We start from the raw sequence: 22,119 nt of genomic DNA, 5'->3' as shown, positions 1-22,119 counted from the left end.
TTTAAAGCTAAGAAACGTGAGTAAATCATCTTCTGTCCCAAATGTCAGGTGTAGAAATAATCCTTAATTCATGTAATCCATGAAATGTGTGTCTAAAAAACTCGTGAACGCATTAATAACGAAATAATTGAGGACTTCCATGTATTTCTTTATGTGCGCAAAACGTGCGTAATATGTTAACTGCATTTGCTTTATTAACTAAAAAAAACAAAACACAATCACGTACATTAACTTTAAAATGAATTAGCTTTTTCTATACAGATGTATATATATTAAATAAGTGTCATAACGCTTTTTATAGACTTGAATTGGAAGCGTTATCAGTTGTGGTAAGGCCTACAAAAAATATGGCTACAAATCAGTTTGCCAAACACGGAAGTCTTAAAGCTAAAAGTTTAAAAGATAATAATTTAGAAAATATATGCTTCTTCCCCATAATGCATCTTTAAAGTGAATTTAACAACACTCTTCGGTGAACTTTATTCCGGTACCAAACATGTCAAACTGCTCCAAAAACGAAACGAATGAGCAGCAGAGATCAGCGAGCTTTAAGGATCCACAGAATCCGGTTAAATCCCATTCTGAGTCCCAACGAGCAGCTGCGAATTACTGCCTCGTTGTGGATGTCCAAACATGTTGTACATTAGAGTTCTGGTTCTGCTCTCAGACTGTGTGGTTGGGTCCGGGCTGGGGGAGGAGTTGGTTCACATTCACAGAGGAGGGCAGCTCTTAAGCCTCTCACTCTCTTCGGGGCTATAAAGACGTCGTGCCTTCAAGACAGAGCAAATTAACTCCGAATTATTGCATTACAAGGCATCGCTGCGACCATCCGAGCAGAACAGCGATTAGTTCTTTTTTTTTTAATGCTGACTTCTGATTAAAGCGGATTTGGGTTAAGATGATGGAGTACATGGAGGATAAATTCGCGTTGAAAAACCAAACGATGAAGGCCAGCGATTACTACATGGACCAAGTCATGGAGAGCCTGGACAGCGCGCAGTACTTCACCAAGTCCTCCCCGAAATGCGTGCAGGCCTTCGGGCTGCAGAGCGGGGAGCACCGCGCCTCGCCGTGCGGAGACCAGAACGGTGCGTACAAACTTTCACTTTTCCTGCACAACTCTGCAGCTTTACAGGAGTGTGTCTGCATGTGTGCTGAGAGTTAAAGAGAAACTAAACTGATGGAAATAGAACATATTAGTATGTATTTATTTGTTGTATTTATTATTTATTTATTGGCATAAAAAAATGTGTTTCTTTTGTAATTATGTTTTCGCTGTTTTTCTTCTTTTTTTACTTTTTACTTTTCCCCCGAGTATTTTATTATATTATTATAAATTAAGTTCACTTATAGCTCAACTAATTGTATATATTAAATAATTCCCATTGTTTTAAAAATACTAAAGTTAATTTAAAAATTAAAAGGTTAAAATTAAAAAGTTATTTCAAGTGATCATATATATAATCACGCTTTAATTTGCACTATAATGGCATTAAATTAATAAATATTAAGGGCTATTTTATTGTCTTGATCTCTTTATTTATTTATTTTTAAATGTATTAATGTGTATATTTTATTCCAGGAAGCTACGGTGTGCCAAAACCAGACGAGGACCCTTTGCACACGGACCTCGGCCGGTCTATGGATAACTGCTGCACTCTGCGCGCCTCTCCGGTGAGCACCGGGCAGGACAAACCGGATTTGGACGACATGGGAGACAAATGCGACAGCAACGTGTCCAGCAGCAAGAAGCGGAGACACCGCACCACCTTCACCAGCGCGCAGCTGGACGAGCTGGAGAAGGTCTTCCAGAAAACACACTATCCAGATGTGTATGTGAGGGAACAGCTGGCCATGAGGACGGAGCTAACAGAGGCCAGAGTGCAGGTACGGTTTATCAGCAGGCTCCTGGCTTATTGTGGTAACTTTCACTTATGGAGAAAAGAAACCATTAAAGAAATAAAGAAGGGATTTAAGACGATGGATGTGGAGCGATGCTGCAATGCGTAAAGTAACATCACTATTTAAATAGCATACTTCACACAATGAGTAATGAAAATAAAACGATATAAAATGCATTTGTTGAACTTGCTTTTTTAAATGCAATACTTAATTTTGATTTCTGGCTTTTTCATTTTCAGCTCTTTAAATGTTTTTTTTCGTATTATTTTGCATGACATTTATTATTTTTTAGGAAAATTCTACTTGTTATTTTGTCTTAAACTTGCATTTATTCAATCTCATTTTTTCTTATTTCCTTGTGTTTTTGTGTCAGGTGTGGTTTCAGAACAGAAGAGCCAAATGGAGGAAGAGAGAGCGCTACGGGCAGATCCAACAGGCCAAAACTCACTTCGCAGCCACCTACGACCTGTCAGTGTTACCGAGGACCGACAGCTACACACAGGCGAGTTTTAGTTACGATGTAGAAGAAACCTGTGATTATCCGTTTTTCATAACCATACTTTAATACAGGACACTGGCAAATGAAGTGGAAGAAGTACTCCTGTAAAATAACACAGTTTTAAAAACCTAATTTACAAGTAAAAGTACAAATAGGACTCAAGTAAAAGTAACAATCCTAGCATCAAAATGTACACCAAAAAGTACACATTATGCAACATTTCAGAATCATATATATTGTTTATTGTAATATAAATTAACTTCTTGCCTTCAAATTGCACTATAGGGATTTAACTTACTTTAAATACCAATTGGTAGCTTAAATAAACGTTATACTTTATTTGTTGTTTTATTTTTAGAATTAAGTCAGAAAGTAGTCACCTAAGCTGTCAGATAAATATAGTGGAATAAAAAGTACAATATTAGTTTCAGATTTGGGCGTATAATAGAAAAACTCAGGAAAAGTACCTACAATTGTACTTAACGCAGAATTGAAGTAAATGTTCTTAGTCATTTTTCCATCAATGGTCACTGGTGCACAATGCTCACATCATAATCTTCTTTCCTAAAATACTCTCCACACTCCACGACTAATGAAGGCTCCTCTCTGCATAAATCACTGCTGCTCCATTCATCACTTGTTATGAACCCATCTTCAGATAAGAGACTCTGATTAGAGCTGCGAGGTGTCCGCCTGAATGAATGGCCTTATATCAGATTTCATGTTCGCTGCTCGTTCATCTTGCAGCTCGGACAAAGGTCAGGTACGAGATGAGGTGAGAGAGACGACGCTGTCAGTCTGTCCGTGTGGGAAGGGCCTGTCGATCACAGACTGAGACCGAGGGTTTGGTTTTTAAAATATGGGAATATGCAGGAAGGAGCTCCATTTGAATCCTGCCGGAAGAAACCCATGTGTTGAAATAAAAAATGAACAGGGTTTCCATGACTCTGGATAATGTGTAGTTTGTACGAGAGCGTGTGGATTGCTCAGATATTAGACTAGATTAAATTAGATATACTGAATTGATAAGTAATGTGCTTTTTTTTGGTACAGCATCATGCAGGAAGATATTACTTATGAATGCAATGGAATATTTTTTACATTTCCAGTTTTAGTTTTACTGAAAGTGTTGAGTTTGCTCAAAGAGATTACATTAGATATTCGTTTTTTAACCGAAATTGGGATTCTTTTTGTTACAGCAGCATGTGAAAAGACGTTGACCATGAGTAAAATATTCTGGATAATGAACTGAAAATATATTTTGAAAGTTCTAGCTTGTACTGAGAGAGTAGGGATTCTCAAAAAAATAAGATTACATTCTTTTTTTACCCGAAATTGGGATTTTTGTTGTTACAGCAGCATGTGAAAAGACATTGCACATTAATACAAAAATAAATAATAAAATAGATGGAAATATTCTGGATAATGTGTTGAAACTATTTTTTTGATTTCCAGTTTGTACTAAGAGTGAGTGGATTGCTCAGAGAGAGATCAGATTAAATCAGATTTACGTTATTGATCCCACATTGAGAAATGTGTCCGTTAGAGCAGCAAATCTGGATAACATTTAACAATACTTTTTACATTTCCATTGTGTACTAAGAGTGTGTGGATCGCCCAAAGAGATTCGATTAATTAAGTTTCACTTTATTGTTTCCATACAGTATGTGGATTTTATTTTTAGTTACAGCGTCAAGTCAGAAGACATTGCACATTTTAACATTTAAAAAAAAGATCAGATTCGAGAAACTTTATTGATGCAAAATCTGGACTTTTTTGTTACAGCAACATGAATAAACACAAAATAAACAGTAACAACAGAAATACATCGATCCATAGCAGATCAACCTAAATAACCTATAAACACAGCATACATTAAAGTGTGAACAATAGAAGATTTAAATCCAATGTAATGCAATGAGGTCAATATGAACAATTGCTCTGGGTTATTTAAGGAAAGAGTAATGACAACAAGATGTTTGTTTCTCCAAATACCTTTTTGAGTAGATGATAAATCAGCTCTAGTGATATGGAAAGGTTCACCATCATATATTCAGATCTGCATCCTTAACTTTTATCTAATGTGTCAAGAAAATGGGATCTGGATTTATGTAACTGGAAAATGTGTGTCAGAGGTTGAATTGTAAAACGAAAGAGAACAGAAAAAGTCAAATCCTTTCTCCGCTCTGGCTCGAGACCAGGTCAGAAATGTGTTGGACGTCTTCTCCTCCACACGTGTTTCTGATGGATCTGCAGCTGATCCAGATTACTGTCATCGAACGCACCGTCCTGCATGTATCTGTCTCCCTGAACACATCGGACCTGGATTGTGTTCTTGTGGGTTTTTAAAGAGTTTTGATGTATTTTGGTTGAATTTGACGTGTTGGCCAGTTTTGTTGTTTTTGGGCTGAATTCTGAGGTCAGCTGATTAATGGCACATGTTGTCAGGAGGAACACGTCGGTAAAGCTGATTCTCCGGCATGTTCAGAAGACGTTTATTTAACTGTCAAAGTGGACTTTCTCTTGACCACAGCACGACTGATTTGTGGTATTTGTTTAAAAAAGTCTGTAAATATATATTTTGGCATAAGGAAATGTCCTTATGTTGAGCGAAAGCTGGTTAGTTCAGTTTATAGTTTTGTGTTTTTATGAATTTTCTCAAATGCTGAAGGTATTTGTTTATTGGTGTAACATGTATGGAACTATTTTGGTGCATTTGTACATGAAATTCATTTTTTGGGGCAGAAATCGAAGGGATAGCCCAGGGGTGGGTGTCAAACTCAAATACACAGTGGGCCAACATTAAAAAATGGGTACTAGTCGAGGGCCGGACTGGTTCAATGTTTATTGCAAAACGTATTGAAATGAACTTATTGCACATATTAAACCTGGAACTAACAAAGCTTAAATTATTGCCTATAAAAACAACATTAAACATTAAATAATCAGTTGCATTCATTTCTTATGGCTCTATCTGCAGCTTTTCCAGAGTCATTTCTTATGATTACATTTCTCCACAGGCCAACAACAGCTTCAAAAAAACAATTCCCCTCAAAGAACAAACCAAACATGCCCTGTTGTCTCAAGAAAGAAAGTGCAGAAGGAAACATCCATGTAAACTCAGTGTGCTGCTCTGTGATGCTAGTTCAAGCCAGATACTTGGCATCTCATCTTGGGTGCAAGTTCATCAATGTTTGGGGTCAGGCTCTGAGCTGAGGAGACCCTCAGGATTGAGTGAAGGTGTGCGTGCAATATACCGGCGGGCCAGATCTAATTGTAATTAAAAATGATCCTGCGGGCCGTAATTAAATCCACCAAGGGCCTGATGTGGCCCCCGGGCCTTGAGTTTGACACATGTGGGTTAGGGTATATGGCACATATTACTTATTGCAGCATTTCATATTTGTGCATTTCAGTGACCTAATTTTCCCCGTATACAATTAAGGAACATATTCATTTGCATGCTTTTCACATGCTACTCACTTAGACCAGCTTGTGTTCTGCATTTGATTGCAATCTTGGCAAAAGAACCAAACAAACTGCCTCTCAGTGAATTTGGTGATTTGAATGTGTTTTAGCTGTCAGCCTTTTTTTAGAGTTTTACGTAAAGACGGACATGTTGTTCTGTAGACTCAGCTCTGTCTCAGACATCATGATGGGCTGTTTACTGAGTGCTTCTGACCAGATGGAAATGATCCCTGTTCTCTCTCGCTCTTTTCCCTTGCATCATCTCATAACATACCAACAGAGGCTGCACAACACTTAATGACGCATTCAAAACTGCTCTAAAATGATCATTGGGATATGTGTCTGATATTCCAACCTGAGGTGGATGACATTTACATTTTTGGTGCTCAACCCTTTACAACCCTACATTGTGTGTGTGTGTGTGTGTGTGTGTGTGTGTGTGTGTGTGTGTGTGTGTGTGTGTGTGTGTGTGTGTGTGTGTGTGTGTGTGTGTGTGTGTGTGTGTGTGTGTGTGTGTGTGTGTGTGTGTGTGTGTGTGTGTGTGTGTGTGTGTGTGTGTGTGTGTGTGTGTGTGTGTGTGTGTGTGTGTGTGTGTGTGTGTGTGTGTGTGTGTGTGTGTGTGTGTGTGTGTCACAGATATGTCAACATTTGGTCAAATCAAACCAAAGAGAGAACAAAATATGTGTTTTGTAATAAGGGTGCTCTTTTTGGACTTTGTAAAAATGGCCTTTTTGCCTATTTGGACATTTAAATAATAATACTCTAACATCTGCATTCCTTGAGCAACTCACTATAGAACTGACTAGAACTACACCTGAGCATCAGAAGATCTGTAGTAGTTGTAATACTGTAGAGAGTTAGTTGCTAAAATTGTACGTTATATTTGTATGCAGGATGTAAACCTTCCTGCACCTACATCTGTACGACGTTACAAAATCATCTCAAACAAAAGATACACTTACTAACTTTTTCTGACCTTTCAACTCACCGTCTTCTTCAGCAAATATAGATCAAGAGTCATTATTTAGGTTGTTCATACTGTACGTATGCGTGGTAAGGTTTGATAATCTCTCCCTCTAAACACGCTTATTCAAAAAGGAAATCTATGCCTTATGGGGTTGCCAAAGTTGTACAGTATATGCAATATTATAAATCTATTTAACACGTTTTTTAAGTATGTACCCTAATGCATCCTGGTGTAATCAAAGCCATTATCCAAATAATCTAAACCAGGGGTGTCCAAACTACGGCCCGGGGGCCAAATGCGGCCCACAGACCATTTTGAATCGGCCCTCAGCTAATTCAAAAAGTATAATGTTACACGGCCCACAAATGAAACTTGTGCTTGTCTTATATTGTACTTCTTAAATATATCTGTACACATATATCACACAGTAGTATTCACGTGTTAATAAAACCACTTTTCAAATTAATTCAGTCGATTAAAATTGGAAACATTTTCTAACAAATCTTAGTTGATAAGAAAAAAGCCCAATGACTTATTTACAAGCTTGAAATACACCCTGCCTATTTCTCCTTATTATAATCAATGTGAGGCTTCTGCTTTAAGGGATGAGCTGCCAACACTCACAAGCATACTTTACCTACATTTGATTGAGTTTGCTAACTTATAACTGAACTTATGAGGCGATATACCTCTAGTGAGCGGCCCAGCCCTTCGTATATTTCTCTGTATGTGGCCCTCGGTGAAAAAAGTTTGGACACCCCTGATCTAAACCCTTTTTTCTCCCCACAGATCCCCAACAACCTGTGGCCCCCTCCTGCTCCGGGGGGCTCTGTGGTCTCGTCCTGCATGCTGCCCCGAGGCTCCCCCCCCTGCGTCTCCTCGTACTCCCACCCCCCCCGCCCGGCCCCCGGCTCCTCAGAGCACGGCTACGTCAGCTTCCCCGCCCAGCAGAACCAGTTCAGCCACGTCTCCTTAAACAACTTCTTCAGCGCCGACTCCCTCCTCACGCCGGCCCCCAACGGGCACCACGTGGCCTTCGAGACCAAACCCGAGTTCGAGAGGCGCTCGTCCAGCATCGCCGTGCTGAGGATGAAGGCTAAGGAGCACACGGCCAACATCTCGTGGGCCATGTGATCAGGACTGTCTGGATGATGTGTGGACAATATCTTTCTCAGTTAAGAGTGTGAGGATTGCCTTTACAACAAGCTGTTTGTCAATCAACACATTTCCTTTAATATAAAACTACAGACTAGATGTCACTTATTTTAGACAGCTGTGGCTCAGGTCTGTGATTCTATTCCCACCTTAATCACTGGGAAAGAAATCTAAACTGAACTGCTCTCGTTCGCTTCTATTGAAGTCCTTTTTTTGTGGGTGAAAGCATAACCAAATACAGTGCCATGTTGTGAGTGAAAATCTGCCCTAAAAAAAGGTGATAGACAATTTCATCATCATACTATCCTGCTTACATCATAACTTCAAATGTGATCATCTGAGTCGAGAAATATGGAAATGAAAATCTGTTCAAATGTGTGGGTGTATTGCAAAATCTGCAACACACTAAGTTGACGCTTGTAGCAAAGAAAAGTAAAAAGCCATAATGTCGTGTGACAGACAATCAGCTGTGTTTCTGTTTCTGAGAGATCTCGCGTGGATTAGTATTGAATTACTTCGATAATCGTGTGGTAAAAGACACTTAAGTTGGATATGGACTGGAAGCAATACATTCAGACTTTCTTTACAGGGTAATGTACAGAGCATTGTTTACAGCCCACAGTCACACATTGCAAATGAACCCTCACGATGTGTGGAGCTGTGATGTGAATATTTGTCGTTGTTCTTTTCAATGAGGGTTAGTGTGTCCTCTTCACTGAGACAGAAGCAGTGTGAGAGGTGAACCAGGAGAATGTCCAGTTTGATCTGATCCCAGTGAGGGTGAATGGATCCAGAACCACTACAGTACTCTGAGCACTGGGTATAAGCTTTCTGCAGCTTCCTCTTCATCTTCATCTTCCTCCCTCCAGCTCAGGACTGACGATGAGCAGCATAGAGACAAACTAACAGACGTGTGTGTGTGTGTGTGTGTGTGTGTGTGTGTGTGTGTGTGTGTGTGTGTGTGTGTGTGTGTGTGTGTGTGTGTGTGTGTGTGTGTGTGTGTGTGTGTGTGTGTGTGTGTGTGTGTGTGTGTGTGTGTGTGTGTGTGTGTGTGTGTGTGTAGTGTGTGTGTGTGTGTGTTGTGTGTGTGTGTGGTGTGTGTGTGTGTGTGTGTGTGTGTGTGTGTGTGTGTGTGTGTGTGTGTGTGTGTGTGTGTGTGTGTGTGTGTGCTTTTTAACCTTTGTTGTCTCTGCTGTCACCACGCAGGCAGAGGAGACAGGTTTTAATATTGTTGTTTTGTTTTAAAATGTAAATGTTGGATTTATAATAAATGAATTTCACTTGATTCTCGCATGGTTCTTTTTTTCAAAGAAGTCATTACAGTGTATAGGTCTGGTCAAATTCAATATTGAGACAAAAAACATTGATTGGTTCACAAACATAGTGTGTGTGTATCTGAAGCCGGATGTATCTGATATAAAAGCATAGAAGAACACCTCCTTTAAGCCTAAAGACTGTTCAAATAAACTTTTAAGAGTTTATTGAAGTTATACAAACATACTTAACCAAAAACACTAGTGCCGAGAAATATACAGATTTTGTGGCACGTTTTTTGTTATGGTAAATTAAATGAATGATTATTCTTATTTTCTTTCCTTATATATTTTAATTTCCATAACCTTTAGGACAAAAAGAAAGATATCCATAACGTGTTCAAAGTTGTCTCTTTTAAATGTCTTGTCCGACCTTCAGCTCACACACGTGAATAATGAGCTAACTGATGAATCAACAAGTCATTCTGCAGTACTGCACTTTGAAGTATCAAGCTGGCATTTGATCCAATGTCAGATGTAATACCTCAAAGAAAATGAGTCAAAATATATATATATTTTTTGTTTGGTTTAGTCCTTAAACAGCTAGCCCCCTTAATGTGCTGGACTATGGTGATCTGATCTATATGAATGCACCTGCCTGATCAAGTTAGATGCCGCCTATCACAGTGCGCTGAGATTTGTTAATGATGTGTAAAGCACGTACTCATCACTGTACCCTGTATGCCAGGGCAAGTCTGCCTTCACTTACTGTTCGGAGACTCAGTCATTGGTACATGTTCATATATAAAGCCATGCTGGGTAAACTACCACCTTACATCTGCTCACTGATATCACAGAGAGTCGCAAGTAGCTATTGCCTAAGATCCCAGGATGTGTTTTTATTACATGTACCAAGTGCTAGGACTGTTTTAGGCACTAAAGCTTTTATGTGCGTTGCTCCTCTAGCTTGGAACACTCTGCAAAACATATTGGAAATGAGCGTTTTGGTTCCCCTGCATCATTTTAAAGCACAGCTGGATGAATTGATTTTTGATACTCCTGGTACCTGTCTTTGTGAGTAAGTTTGTAAATTGTACCCCTGTCATTATGTTGTATGTGTCCTTTTGTTTTCTGTTGTATTTATGTTACATGTGTAACCAATGTGCGGCAGGTCTACTTGTAAAAGAGATCGCTGATCTCAATGGGATTTTTTACCTGGATAAATAAAGGCTACAATGTTGAGCAAACATGACTCAAACAGGAAGACATAATGCTTTGACATAATGCATTTGTTTGGGACTACTTTTAGCTGTGGATTTATACACGTTTGGTGCCTGGAAGTGGTGTTTTAGGGATCGATTCAAAAGGAATAACTGTGTGTTTGCTCATGTTAATGAATGGATATGTCAGCCAATACAAAAGTGTAACATTGATGTGTTTTTAAAAGTGTTTGGCCAAGAGTGAAGCCCTATGCCACAGAAAGCAGGCTCTAGAGCACATGTGTCAAACTCAAGGCCCACGGGCCAAATCAGGCCCTTGGTGGATTTAATTACGGCCCGCAGGATAATTTCTAATTACTATTAGATCTGGCCCGCCGGTATATTGCACGCACACCTTCACTCAATCCTGAGGGTTTCCTCAGCTCAGAGCCTGACCCCAAACATTGATGAACTTGCACCCAAGATGAGATGCCAAGTATCTGGCTTGAACTATGGGGGCGTGTGGCGTAGTGGGTTGTGCGTAGGTGTTCGGATCAGGGGAACAGGTTCAAACCCCACTGCAGTCAGCATGTCGTTGTGTCCCTGAGACACTTCACCCCAAATTGCTCCTGTGGGGATTGCCCACAGTACTGAGTATGTAAGTCGCTTTGGATAAAAGCGTCTAACAAGTGACATGTAATCTAACTAGCATCACAGAGCAGCACACTGAGTTTGCATGGATGTTTCTTCTTTCTTGCGACAACAGGACATGTTTGGTTTTTTCTTTGAGGGAAATAGTTTTTTTGAAGCTGTTGTTGGCCTGTGGAGAAATGTAATCATAAGAGTTGTTTTTATAGGCAATCATTTAAGCTTTGTTAGTTCCAGGTTGAATATGCAATAAGTTCATTTCAATACGTTTTGCAATAAACATTGAACCAGTCCGGCCCTCGACTAGTACCCATTTTAAAATGTTGGCCCACTGTGTATTTGAGTTTGACACCCCTGCTCTAGATACACACAATTCTTGTTAGTAGGATCATTTCATTACTTGACTTGGTCTTCACATTGGATTTGTTGACAACAACAAAAGAAAGGAACAATACAACAACCCTTGTCCTTTAAACGTTATCTTAAACCCCCTCTGCAGTCTGGAAACAGTCATCATTAAACTCAGTTAATCTCCTCATTCGTCAGTAGTAGCCGTTTCCATGAGGCCCTCCTCCTCAAACACACAGCACTTGTTCTTTCATCTATCACTGTCATGTAATTGGGAGCACATCTTCCTCTTCCTCCTCTCTTTCCTTACTGACGTCATCCTTTTGTTTTGCTCTGAGATCACAGTCGGCGGCGGATAGCATCTGAGGGAAACCCTTCTATAGGAACGGTGGCTTGATTCAATTACAGCTGTAACCTGTGTCAGATGCTTCTCTCTGGAAACACGGTTGTTTCCTTGGGGTACTTCCTGGTTACTGCCATTCAAAAGTACAAACCCCAGTGCGTTATCTGCACGCATCACAACACGGAGGCTTTGATCCTCAAGTGTCCATGGAAACATGGAGGATGTGTTTCCTGATGTTCAGTGAGGTGTTCCCTGCTCTTATTTACCACAGACAGATGTTCACTGCGTCTACAACACACTATCAACTGATGTTTATGTTGACTTATATCTGTTTACACTGCTCGGGATAAAAACACCTCTTGATTTCTTCATAGGAAGCTTAGTTTAGAGACTTCTTAAGAAATACCATGCATGTGAAGCACCTTTTTGAATGATCCAATTCCACTTAGAGATACGTGTCTTTAGGTTTAGTGTCCATTTCAAAGTAAACTCATTCAGAACATAAAGTTATATGTGCAAAGATGACATTGATAAACTAAGACTTTCTAATCAACAAACGTGAGAGCCAAAACGTACTCTATTTATTTCATGTGAACAGGTGAATAAATAAACCATGGTTATTGCTTGTACAACCTACGTGACATCATAACCTACGTAATAGGTGAGATAAGCAATAAACAAACGTGATACACGGCTCCTTTCACTTTAGGTATGACGACGTGTGTGTGAGGGGCCAGCTTCTATCAAACACGATTTCAACGAAAGCATCGGAAAAAATTATGGAAATGGTAAAAAAGGAATATTTGAATGGTATTACAGTTGCTTGCCATCGAAGTTATTTTTGTTTTATTTTGACAAGAGTGCTTTTTTTTGCAGCCACGAGATAAGTTTGTGCACAGATGGAAGGCTGACAGGCAGGTAGGCCATCCAGTCATTTTAGCCGGGCCGGCTCAGATGATTGGTCGTGCTTTTTACAGCGCCACGGCTTCCACAGATGAAATATTTTTATGGATTTTTTGTCAAAGCATTTAATATATTCATTGCTATCGGGATGTTAAGAGCATTCCATGGAATATAACAACAAGTGTTTCTGAAGTGAATTACCTACCCCACCTTTAAGTACAAAAGTATTACCATTATATACAGCTATCTTATCCATAACAATAACACATCCTCATTCATGGTCATTTTAATAATAAAAGAAAACATGAACCCGCAAAGTAACTCATCTTTTCAAATATACGTAATGAGTACAATATTCACCCCCAAATTGTAGTGGACTAGAAGTGTAAAGTAACATAAATTTGAAATGCTCAAAGTACCTCAAAAAGTAAAACACATGAGTAAATGTACTTAGTTTTCTTCCACCACAGCCTGTAACTGAAACTCCAATATGCTCTTTTCTATCCGTCATCTTTTTTTGCAACATCTCCACCATCATCTTCATCATCTCGCTGTGACCCTTCATCCAGAGACTGATGTGTACGTGTGTGTGTGTGTGTGGGTGTGTGTGTGTGTGTGTGTGTGTGTGTGTGTGTGTGTGTGAGAGAAAGCTCCCACAGACCAGATCCATCAACAGCTCCAATGGGTTTGACCCGCTCAGGTTAACCGCAGCCATTAATATAAGAGCTTCCCTCCCCTTCCTCCCTACTTCCCGCACTACCTCACGTGGGGGAGGACAGGCCTCTGTGTGTGTGTGTGTGTGTGTGTGTGTGTGTGTGTGAGACAAAGACACACACACAATTGTTGACATAAAGAAATAGTGCTAGATCAAACGCTCTGGCGGCAGGCAGCTGAAAAATGGAGTCTGCGGTCACGTATGTTCCTCAGCAGATCTGCACTTGTCTGCTCACTGTTGTTATTCTAATCACTCAACACTGATGTTCTCCTTCTTCTTCTTCTTCTTCTTCTTCTCCTTCTCCTTCTTCTTCTTCTCCTTCTGCGTCTTCTTCTCCTTCTGCTCTGGAACGGATACACCAGCTCACCGCCGGTCCATCTTCTTTTTTTCTACAAGGGCAGTTATTTCCCATAAGCCCTCTCTTTGGCGTACTGTAATATTCTGAGAGCGATTGGTGTTTTTTTCAGAGGTAATTTAACACAAGACTTTCCTGTCAGACTTCATCAGTGAGCGATGAACCCTTTTATGTATCTATACTACAAAAATGTAGTTTACGAAGGCATTATATGTCATAGGTTGTTTTCATTTATATCAATAAAATGGACTTCAAACGCACATTACATTACATTTCACTGCCTTTAGTTATCGATGGTAGCACTGTGTTTATTAAGAGGCCCTTTAATACTTTTCCCCTTCCCTCTAGTGTGTTGTATAGTTTTAGTGCATGTAAAACTATATAGTACTATTGGCTAGCGCTCCAACACATTGTACGTGATAGGCTAAGAGGTGGGACATCTCTAAGAAGTTGACCAATCACAACAGAGCCGGCCAGCTAACCAATCAGAGCAGACTGGGCTCTGGTTTCAGTCAGAGGGTGAAAAGAGGTGCTGCAGCACAGGCAGTATGAGAAGAATAAAGAGCTTTTTGAACATTAAAGCATGGAGACATGTCACAGTAGAGGCACTACATACAAATATGAACCTGGAAATGATCATATTCTGCCATTTGCACCTCAAGAAGCAAGCTGCCTAACCTTTTTAATTTGAAAGTTTTATTTAAATGCATTCAAGCAGGTTTGATGACTGCTGTGTGTTCAGAGACACGAAGGATTAGAAGCTTTTTGTGAAGTAAGAAGTACTTTGCTTCAGATGTATTAACTATCTTTCTCCTTTTGCTGATCCAAAGGGAAAGTGCAGTAATGTAAGGTTTGCCCTTCACAGCCCTCTAGTGCTTTGTTGTGATTCAGGAACACTGTAAGACTTGATGCATGCTATTCAGATTAAAATCAGCCGATGTGAAAAGGTCACTCTTGTCAGCCAGTCTTGCATTTTTTGCACGGCCAACGAACAAACATTTGTATTTCCTGATGTGGTTTGAAAGTGAAACTCTTGCTTGCACAGGAAGTGAGTTGAAGGAATGTCCTGGAGCGACTGAGGTGTTTTGCTAAGTTCAAAACCACCATCAGCTGGCAGTGGCTCGGCCTTCCTAATGCCATATACCTCTTTTCCCGTAGTTTTTTCCCTCTTCTACCATATGTTCTGTTGTTCTGACATTGTTGTCAAAACCCCTCAAAATCTACAAGAGCCTAATAGCTCTGAGGACTCAGGGTGTGCAGCCAAAAATGCCTTTCAGGAGGTCCCTTATTCTCAGCGCGGGGAGGAAATGGTCCACAAAAGGCCCGAGGCGGATTACAAGAGGCTATTAGAGGCCTGCGGCGGGATGCCTCACAAATCCAATTAGGAAGAGCCGGGGCTGGATCTAAACTCTCTGTCAGTCACAGCAGAGGAGAGCAGGTGTCACGTTACAGGACATCTCAGGGCGGAATATAAGTGTGTGTGTGTGTGTGTGTGTGTGTGTGTGTGTGTGTGTGTGTGTGTGTGTGTGTGTGTGTGTGTGTGTGTGTGTGTGTGTGTGTGTGTGTGTGTGTGTGTGTGTGTGTGTGTGTGTGTGTGTGTGTGTGGAGCTGGGTTAGTGTGTGCCCTCTGTCTTGAGTGCATTAATGTGCATCAATGTGTTTGATTGTATGCAGTATATTCTTGTGTATTGTGTGCAGAAGTGGGAAGTAGTGGAGTACAAATACTTTGTTACTGTACCTAAGTACATTTTTCTGGTATCAGTACTTTACTCCACTACTTTTTACTTTGACTTCTTACATTTTGAACACAAATACCTGTACTTTCTACTTCTTACATTTTGAACACAAATACCTGTACTTTCTACTTCTTACATGTTGAACCCAAATACCTGTACTTTCTACTTCTTACATGTTGAACACAAATACCTGTACTTTCTACTTCTCACATTTTCCAAACAGGCTGGTTCCTTTAGTTTGAATGTGTGTTTGGTGGCGTGATCATTATTATTTAGAGTCATTGCGTGCCTATTGATTTGAACACGATCCGTGTATCCATCATTTCCTGCTCTTCTCTAAAGAAGAGGGACCAATGAAAACGTTGTCATGTTGTCGTTGTTCAGCATGGAAACATTCATTAGCTAACAATGATATTATTGTTCTATTAATATAAAGGGAGGTCAGGTACTCTTTAAAACAGCTGGTAGTTATGGGTACTTTTTACTGAAGTACATTTCAAAGCCCTCTTTACTTTTACTTGAGTAAAGAAGTTTAGTCAGTACTTCTACTTTTACCAGAGTATTTTTTAAACACGAGAATATGTACTTCTACTTGAGTAAAGGATGTGTGTACTTTTGCCATCTCTGGTTGTGTGCATACTGTACACCTAAAGACAAACCAGCGTGTGTGAGCAGTGTTATCTGCAGGCCGGGTCCCTTGGTAAATGTAGTCCAATCCAGCGTGACCAATGGAGAATCTGACTGACTCTTACCTAATCACTGATGTCATTCCCCTGCTGTACATGAGGTTTGACTCAGGGGCTGCCACTCTTCAGTAGTGTCAATAAGTCAGCGACCCACTGCTGCTACAGTACAGTATCGTCAAACTATTCATTAAAGGTGACCTATTGTGCAAAATCATAAACATCATAAACATGTGTCCCCTCTGTGTAAAGAGATTCTGAAAGTTTCAGGAACAAAGATTCTCTCTCTTTTTGTCCTGATCCATTTATATAAAAACCTGTCTGAAAATGAGCTGATCAGATTTTGGCCACTTTATGATGTCATAACGATTTTTTTGGCTTCTGTAACCATTAGCCAATCACCAACCAAGGATTACCTGCACTAATCTAGGATGTGCAGGTAAGAGCGCACATGAGCTTTAACGAGCAGATCTAGTTTTTTTGGAAACCAGAAGTGATACAAGAGGTTGGAGATAAGTGCAACTGAATGGCCATCAAGTAATTTTAGGTAAGCAACATTTTGCAATGAACTTTCTCAGACTGAAAACGCACTGTGAAAGGGTTAGTATTTAGAAGTAGAAAACACAGAGAACACCTCAACAGGAAAACAACATAACTACTGCAGGGTAGCATTTCAATCAGGAGAGACTTCATTTTGTTTAAAGAACATTTATTGACACATGCCATATGATAAATGTTAAGTCTTTGGCGATTAGACCCCGATCCTGAAATCGTATATCTAAAGGGGGAAATGCAGCTGTGAGCATATAGGGAACCCCCCGGGGTCTAGACACTGGTGATGATGCTGAAGATCTGGATTTGATGAGGAGATGGGATGAAGAGGAGGTGAGAGGAGAACCATTTTAAAGTTTGGCTGCAGCACAGCGATTGGCTGCTGGAGAATGAGGTCATTAATAATGCCATAAAGGGAGGGGCAGCAGTGCTCAGTAGATCAATGTGAAACATAAAAACATATCTCTAAAATATTTAAAGGAGCAACAGGGTGTATTATTAAAGTGGGTAAGTACAAAATGACCCTTATATCTCTTCATGACTTGTTACACTCATTGTTCAATTTAGGGTTTGAACATTAAACAGAGGTTTCATCCACTTTTCACTTCAGATTTTGGAAAACAGTTTTCATATTTTTGCATTTTTATCTTTGTATGATGAGAATCCCCTATCCCTCGATCCATGATTTATTATTGAAAAGGTATCTGTTTCTGTAAAGCAGAAATCCATAATTGCAAGATTACACAAAGAAATCACTGCACACCATCATTTGAACACATTATGAAAAAAAAACGTCTTCGGTAATTTATCCCAATTGAGTTTTAGGCCTTGACATCAGCTAATAATAAACAGACGATTTGATTCTCTGTTCATTTGTATATATCATTGATAGCAGACATGACACCAAATGATGTCCTGAAAAATCCACTGGACTCATGAATCAGCCATATTTAATAGGTATAATTATTACAAGATAACTCAATTCTGCATTGGAGACACTTTTGTGTTTATTTAGTTTCTAATCACATTTTCCATGAGTTACAAAGATCTTGTGACTTTTAAAAAAAAATTGTGACCAGCTGTGTAATCGTCATGTTGTTTGATTAGTAGCTTGATATGCCACACCTGTCAGATGGCAAAAGAGAAGATCTCCCCTTACACATTTGTAAACTCAATTTGAAAGAAATTAGCCTTTTGTGTGTGTAGAAAAAGTCTATAAAATGGTTGCAAAAACACAACTTTTTTTGTTCTTCCTGAATAGTTAAAGGTGGGGTAGGTAATTTTGGAGAAACCAGCTCGAGATCGCTAGAATTTGAAAATACACAACCGGAGAAAATCTGCCACTTCCTTACAGAGCCCCTCCTCCAACACACACGAACGTGCACATGACCAATGAGGGCACGAGATAAGTTTGTGCCCAGATGGAAGGCTGACAGGCAGGTAGGCCATCCAGTTATTTTAGCCGGGCCGGCTCAGATGATTGGTCGTACTTTTTACAGTACTACGGCTTCCACAGATGACATTTTTTAATGGATTTTTTGTCAAAGCACTTAAGATATTCATTGCTATCGGGATGTTAAGAGCATTCCATGGAATATAACAAAAAGTGTTTCTGAAGTGAATTACCTACCCCATCTTTAAGAAACATTCTGTGTAAACCACGTATTTGACAACTTTCAGATAAGATAATGGGGACATTTTATCACATTTGTGCATCAATTAACACAAATTAGATATGGATCTGTAGTCTGACAAGGCTACTAAAATATAAGTGTATAGTTGAGTACAGTGTAATCTGGTCAAAATATAGAGATTTCACAATAGGTACATCTGCACAAGTCCACTAGATGGCAGCACAGGATCAGCACATTGTCTCCACTAATGGACACACACTTTTCACACAAATGCTTTACTTAATTATGACACATACAGTAAGGGACATAGTGAACAAACAGCTGAGGATTGTTTGTGTGACATTGCTGTACATTGTGCGTGTTAAAATACAACATCAAAAGCATGCTGTCTATGTTGAGGAAGCTCTACATGCTAATAGACACAATGTTATCTTTAGTTATTCATATTTATCTCACTTCCTCTAAGTAGCCAGGTGTTATTCATATAGTTTTGGCAATTTGGAGGGCATGAAGGCTTTCTACAGTTCGATGGAAATCAGGAACAGAGAGATCATTGCGCCATCTGCTGGCTGAAGACTAACAAGACTTGGAGGAAAAGTCTCTTTTCTACCAACATTTGAAAACACCCAACACCATCCACAGTTTCTCACATTCACACAAATAAAATGCTTCCAAAAATACATCCTGCACACCTGTGCGTCTCACAATCTATGGTGTACATTTCAACATACATAATGTGTGTTTGACAGCTATTGTACGTGACAAAGGTGATCATTAGGATATAGCAGGCCATTATTAAAACCACATAGATTTCAGGTCAATTTTCCTCAAGGGGCTTCACGGCCTCTACAGCATCTGTCACTCTCTGACCTAATATCTTCGTTATGAATTGGGAAAAATTCACCAGTATAGACAATCCAAATATATACATAGATTATGAATTTATAATCCAAAACAAGAGATTGGATCAGGGAGGATCCCCTAATTTCCAGATGTGTTTTCTGCCACTTTGCATTTATAGAGATATAAAGTGATAAATACACATGTTTTAAAAGATTTTTAATTAGACCGGTAACAGTCACATGACCATATTTTTGGCCATACATTGCATTTTTTGGATAGAAAGAAAACAGACATAAAAGGGGGAGGAAGAGGGGGCACATCATGCAGCAAAGGCCATAGTTATACAGTTTAGTGATGTGACGTTCGCGTACAATCCGATTCTTTGGTACGAACGAAGGGAACCGAGTCCTACTTGGTGAGAGCCGTTCTTTTTATCGTTGGTTCGCTGCCTGCCATAAATCTACTCGCCTTTAAAGGAACTTGCTTTCCTGAATGCACATTAGCCATAGATGATGGCATAACGCTGCTTGAGTAGTAGTTTGGCTGCCTGAGAGATGAAGCAAGTTATACATTTTCTGTGAGTAAAAGTAGATTTCTGGCAATACAGTCAATCATTATCCTGGTGATTCTTTCGCAGATAAACCTAATAACCCCGCCCCCTTAAAAAAAACGGCTCTTTTTAACGGCTCTCGGAAAGGAACAGAGCCATAAGATCCAGCTCCCTTCAAAGGTCCGTAATTCCCCTCACTAATACAGTTATATTGACTTAACAAATGAATATCTCAACAGAGACCAAGCTGATTTTTACCATTGAAGATGCAACTGAAACGTCCGTCCTCTTCACATTTGCAAAGTGGTGTATGATCACAAATTAGTGCATGCATTCACAGTTTTGTGCACGTTCTCAAAACTTCTGAATACACACATTCAGATGTTCACACAGGAGTTTGCATGTGGATAGAGATATGGTATCACAACTCTGCACACACATTTAAAAATAATATTGATACATACAGTATAATAATACCCCCATAATAATGTCACAATGTATACTGTGTGTAATAACTATTTTCTTTAAAGTCAGTAAACTTAGGGTTTCGCTGATTTTGCCTTGTTTTTCCAACATGGGCACAACAGACTCATCCGTGGTCCCGTAGCTCTGCACTTTAAAGTGACACATGTTGACAGGGCTGCTGTCCTTTCTCTTCTGTTAGAGTGATTTCTTCACTTAAAGCATGGCACAAGTGGCTCTGAAACCACTTAAAGGCATCAGGGAAGACGGCAGAGTGCTGGGGTTAGTCGGTAGAACCAAAACATTAAAGGAAAGATGGATGCACTTCATATAGCCGACACCTGGAGACAAGAAAGAGTGGGGGTGAAGGCTGGGTGGAGGTGGCAGGGGTTTTATTTATCATGAGTATGTTGTGTGTCAAGCAGACCTCAACACTTACACTGTCAGGAGAATACTGACTAGGACACTGCAAAATGTGACTGGATGCAGAAAGACTTCCTGCATGTAACATGGGATATGCTAATGCTATTAGCAAATTAAGCGCACCAGACAAATCATATATTTTATTTAAGTAGAAAGACAGGTAACATATTGATATTTAAGGAAACCTACTTGCTGAAGACAAAATAAATCAATGATCTAATGCAGAATGATATGAAAGCTTATTGGAGTTACATTTCTATGAGCTTTTTCTGCATACTTGGTTTTTTCTAACATAAAACTTAAACTGTGTGATTTATGACAAAGAATTATGACTAAACTGGTCTCCCAATGTAGTATCATGATGCAACTCGGGTTAAATCAGGCACCGTCTTTTCTGCCATTACCCCGGAAAAGTTTGCGTTCCGAAAATGTGATTCACAAACATAAAGTAAGAAAGGACTGTTGGGGAGACTTCCTGAGATGAGAATTGGGTTTCCAGAAGGTGTGACACTTCATCCTGAGGAGAGAGAAAAGCAGTTCTTCCCCTCGTCCTGTTGCCTTGTTAGACGTGTGATAGTCTCTTCCTGACGCCATGCACATTTTTAGTTTTCGCTATCTTGTCCTGATTGATTGAAATGGCAACAGCAATTCATCCTAAACAACATACATTTAAAAAAAGGCTAATGATGAGACAGATTAACAGCCTCACACCAGGTTTGATTTGGTGTCACATTGTAGTTTTCCTTCTCAGCAGGAGGGTGTTGCACCTTTAAATCAGACACGTGCACACCTTCCTGAGCTACACAATGGTTGTGTAATGAGGAGGAAAAAGAAACAGCAATTTTTCTTCAGGAAAGCTTGATTTCTAATTTAAAAATGAAAGGTGCATTAGATTTGGGTAACATGCCACCTCTAAGTTAATACATATGCAACATGATGCAGAAAAACTGTGTGGTAAAGTACTACAATACCATTTTTTACAGGATTGAATCTACCACTTGTCTTCATTTAGACCACATGTCAAACTCAAGACCCGGGGGCCAAATCAGGCCCTTGGTGGATTTAATTTCGGCCCGCAGGATAACTTCTAATTACTATTAGATCTGGCCCGCTGGTATATTGCATATTGCTGGTATACCTTCACTCAATCCTGAGGGTTTCCTCAGCTCAGAGCCTGACTCCAAACATTGATGAACTTGCACCCAAGATGAGATGCCAAGTATCTGGCTTGAACTAGCATCACAGAGCAGCACACTGAGTTTACATGGATGTTTCCTTCTGCACTTTCTTTCTTGCGACAACAGGGCATGTTTGGTTTTTTCTTTGAGGGAAATAGTTTTTTTGAAGCTGTTGTTGGCCTGTGGGAAAATGTAATCATAAGAAGTGACTCTGGAAAAGCTGCAGATAGAGCCATAAGAAATGAATGCAACTGATTATTTAATGTTTAATATTGTTTTATAGGCAATAATTTAAGCTTTGTT

General features: G+C 39.6%; 1 protein-coding gene across 1 annotated transcript; it reads left to right on the top strand.

Annotated features, from left to right (window-relative positions):
- Nucleotides 1-886: 886 nt before the first annotated feature.
- Nucleotides 887-8,943, top strand: alx1 (ALX homeobox 1). The gene is made up of 4 exons (XM_034149293.1): nucleotides 887-1,088; nucleotides 1,583-1,887; nucleotides 2,276-2,404; nucleotides 7,626-8,943. Exons 1-4 carry the CDS (start codon nucleotides 899-901, stop codon nucleotides 7,968-7,970), a joined length of 969 nt encoding a protein of 322 aa, XP_034005184.1. The 5' UTR covers nucleotides 887-898; the 3' UTR covers nucleotides 7,971-8,943.
- The last annotated feature ends 13,176 nt before the right edge of the window (nucleotides 8,944-22,119 follow it).

The sequence above is a fragment of the Trematomus bernacchii genome, unplaced genomic scaffold, assembly GCF_902827165.1.
Source record: "Trematomus bernacchii unplaced genomic scaffold, fTreBer1.1, whole genome shotgun sequence".
NCBI classification, from domain to species: Eukaryota; Metazoa; Chordata; class Actinopteri; order Perciformes; family Nototheniidae; genus Trematomus; species Trematomus bernacchii.
This window is presented reverse-complemented; position numbering and strand designations above follow the sequence as displayed.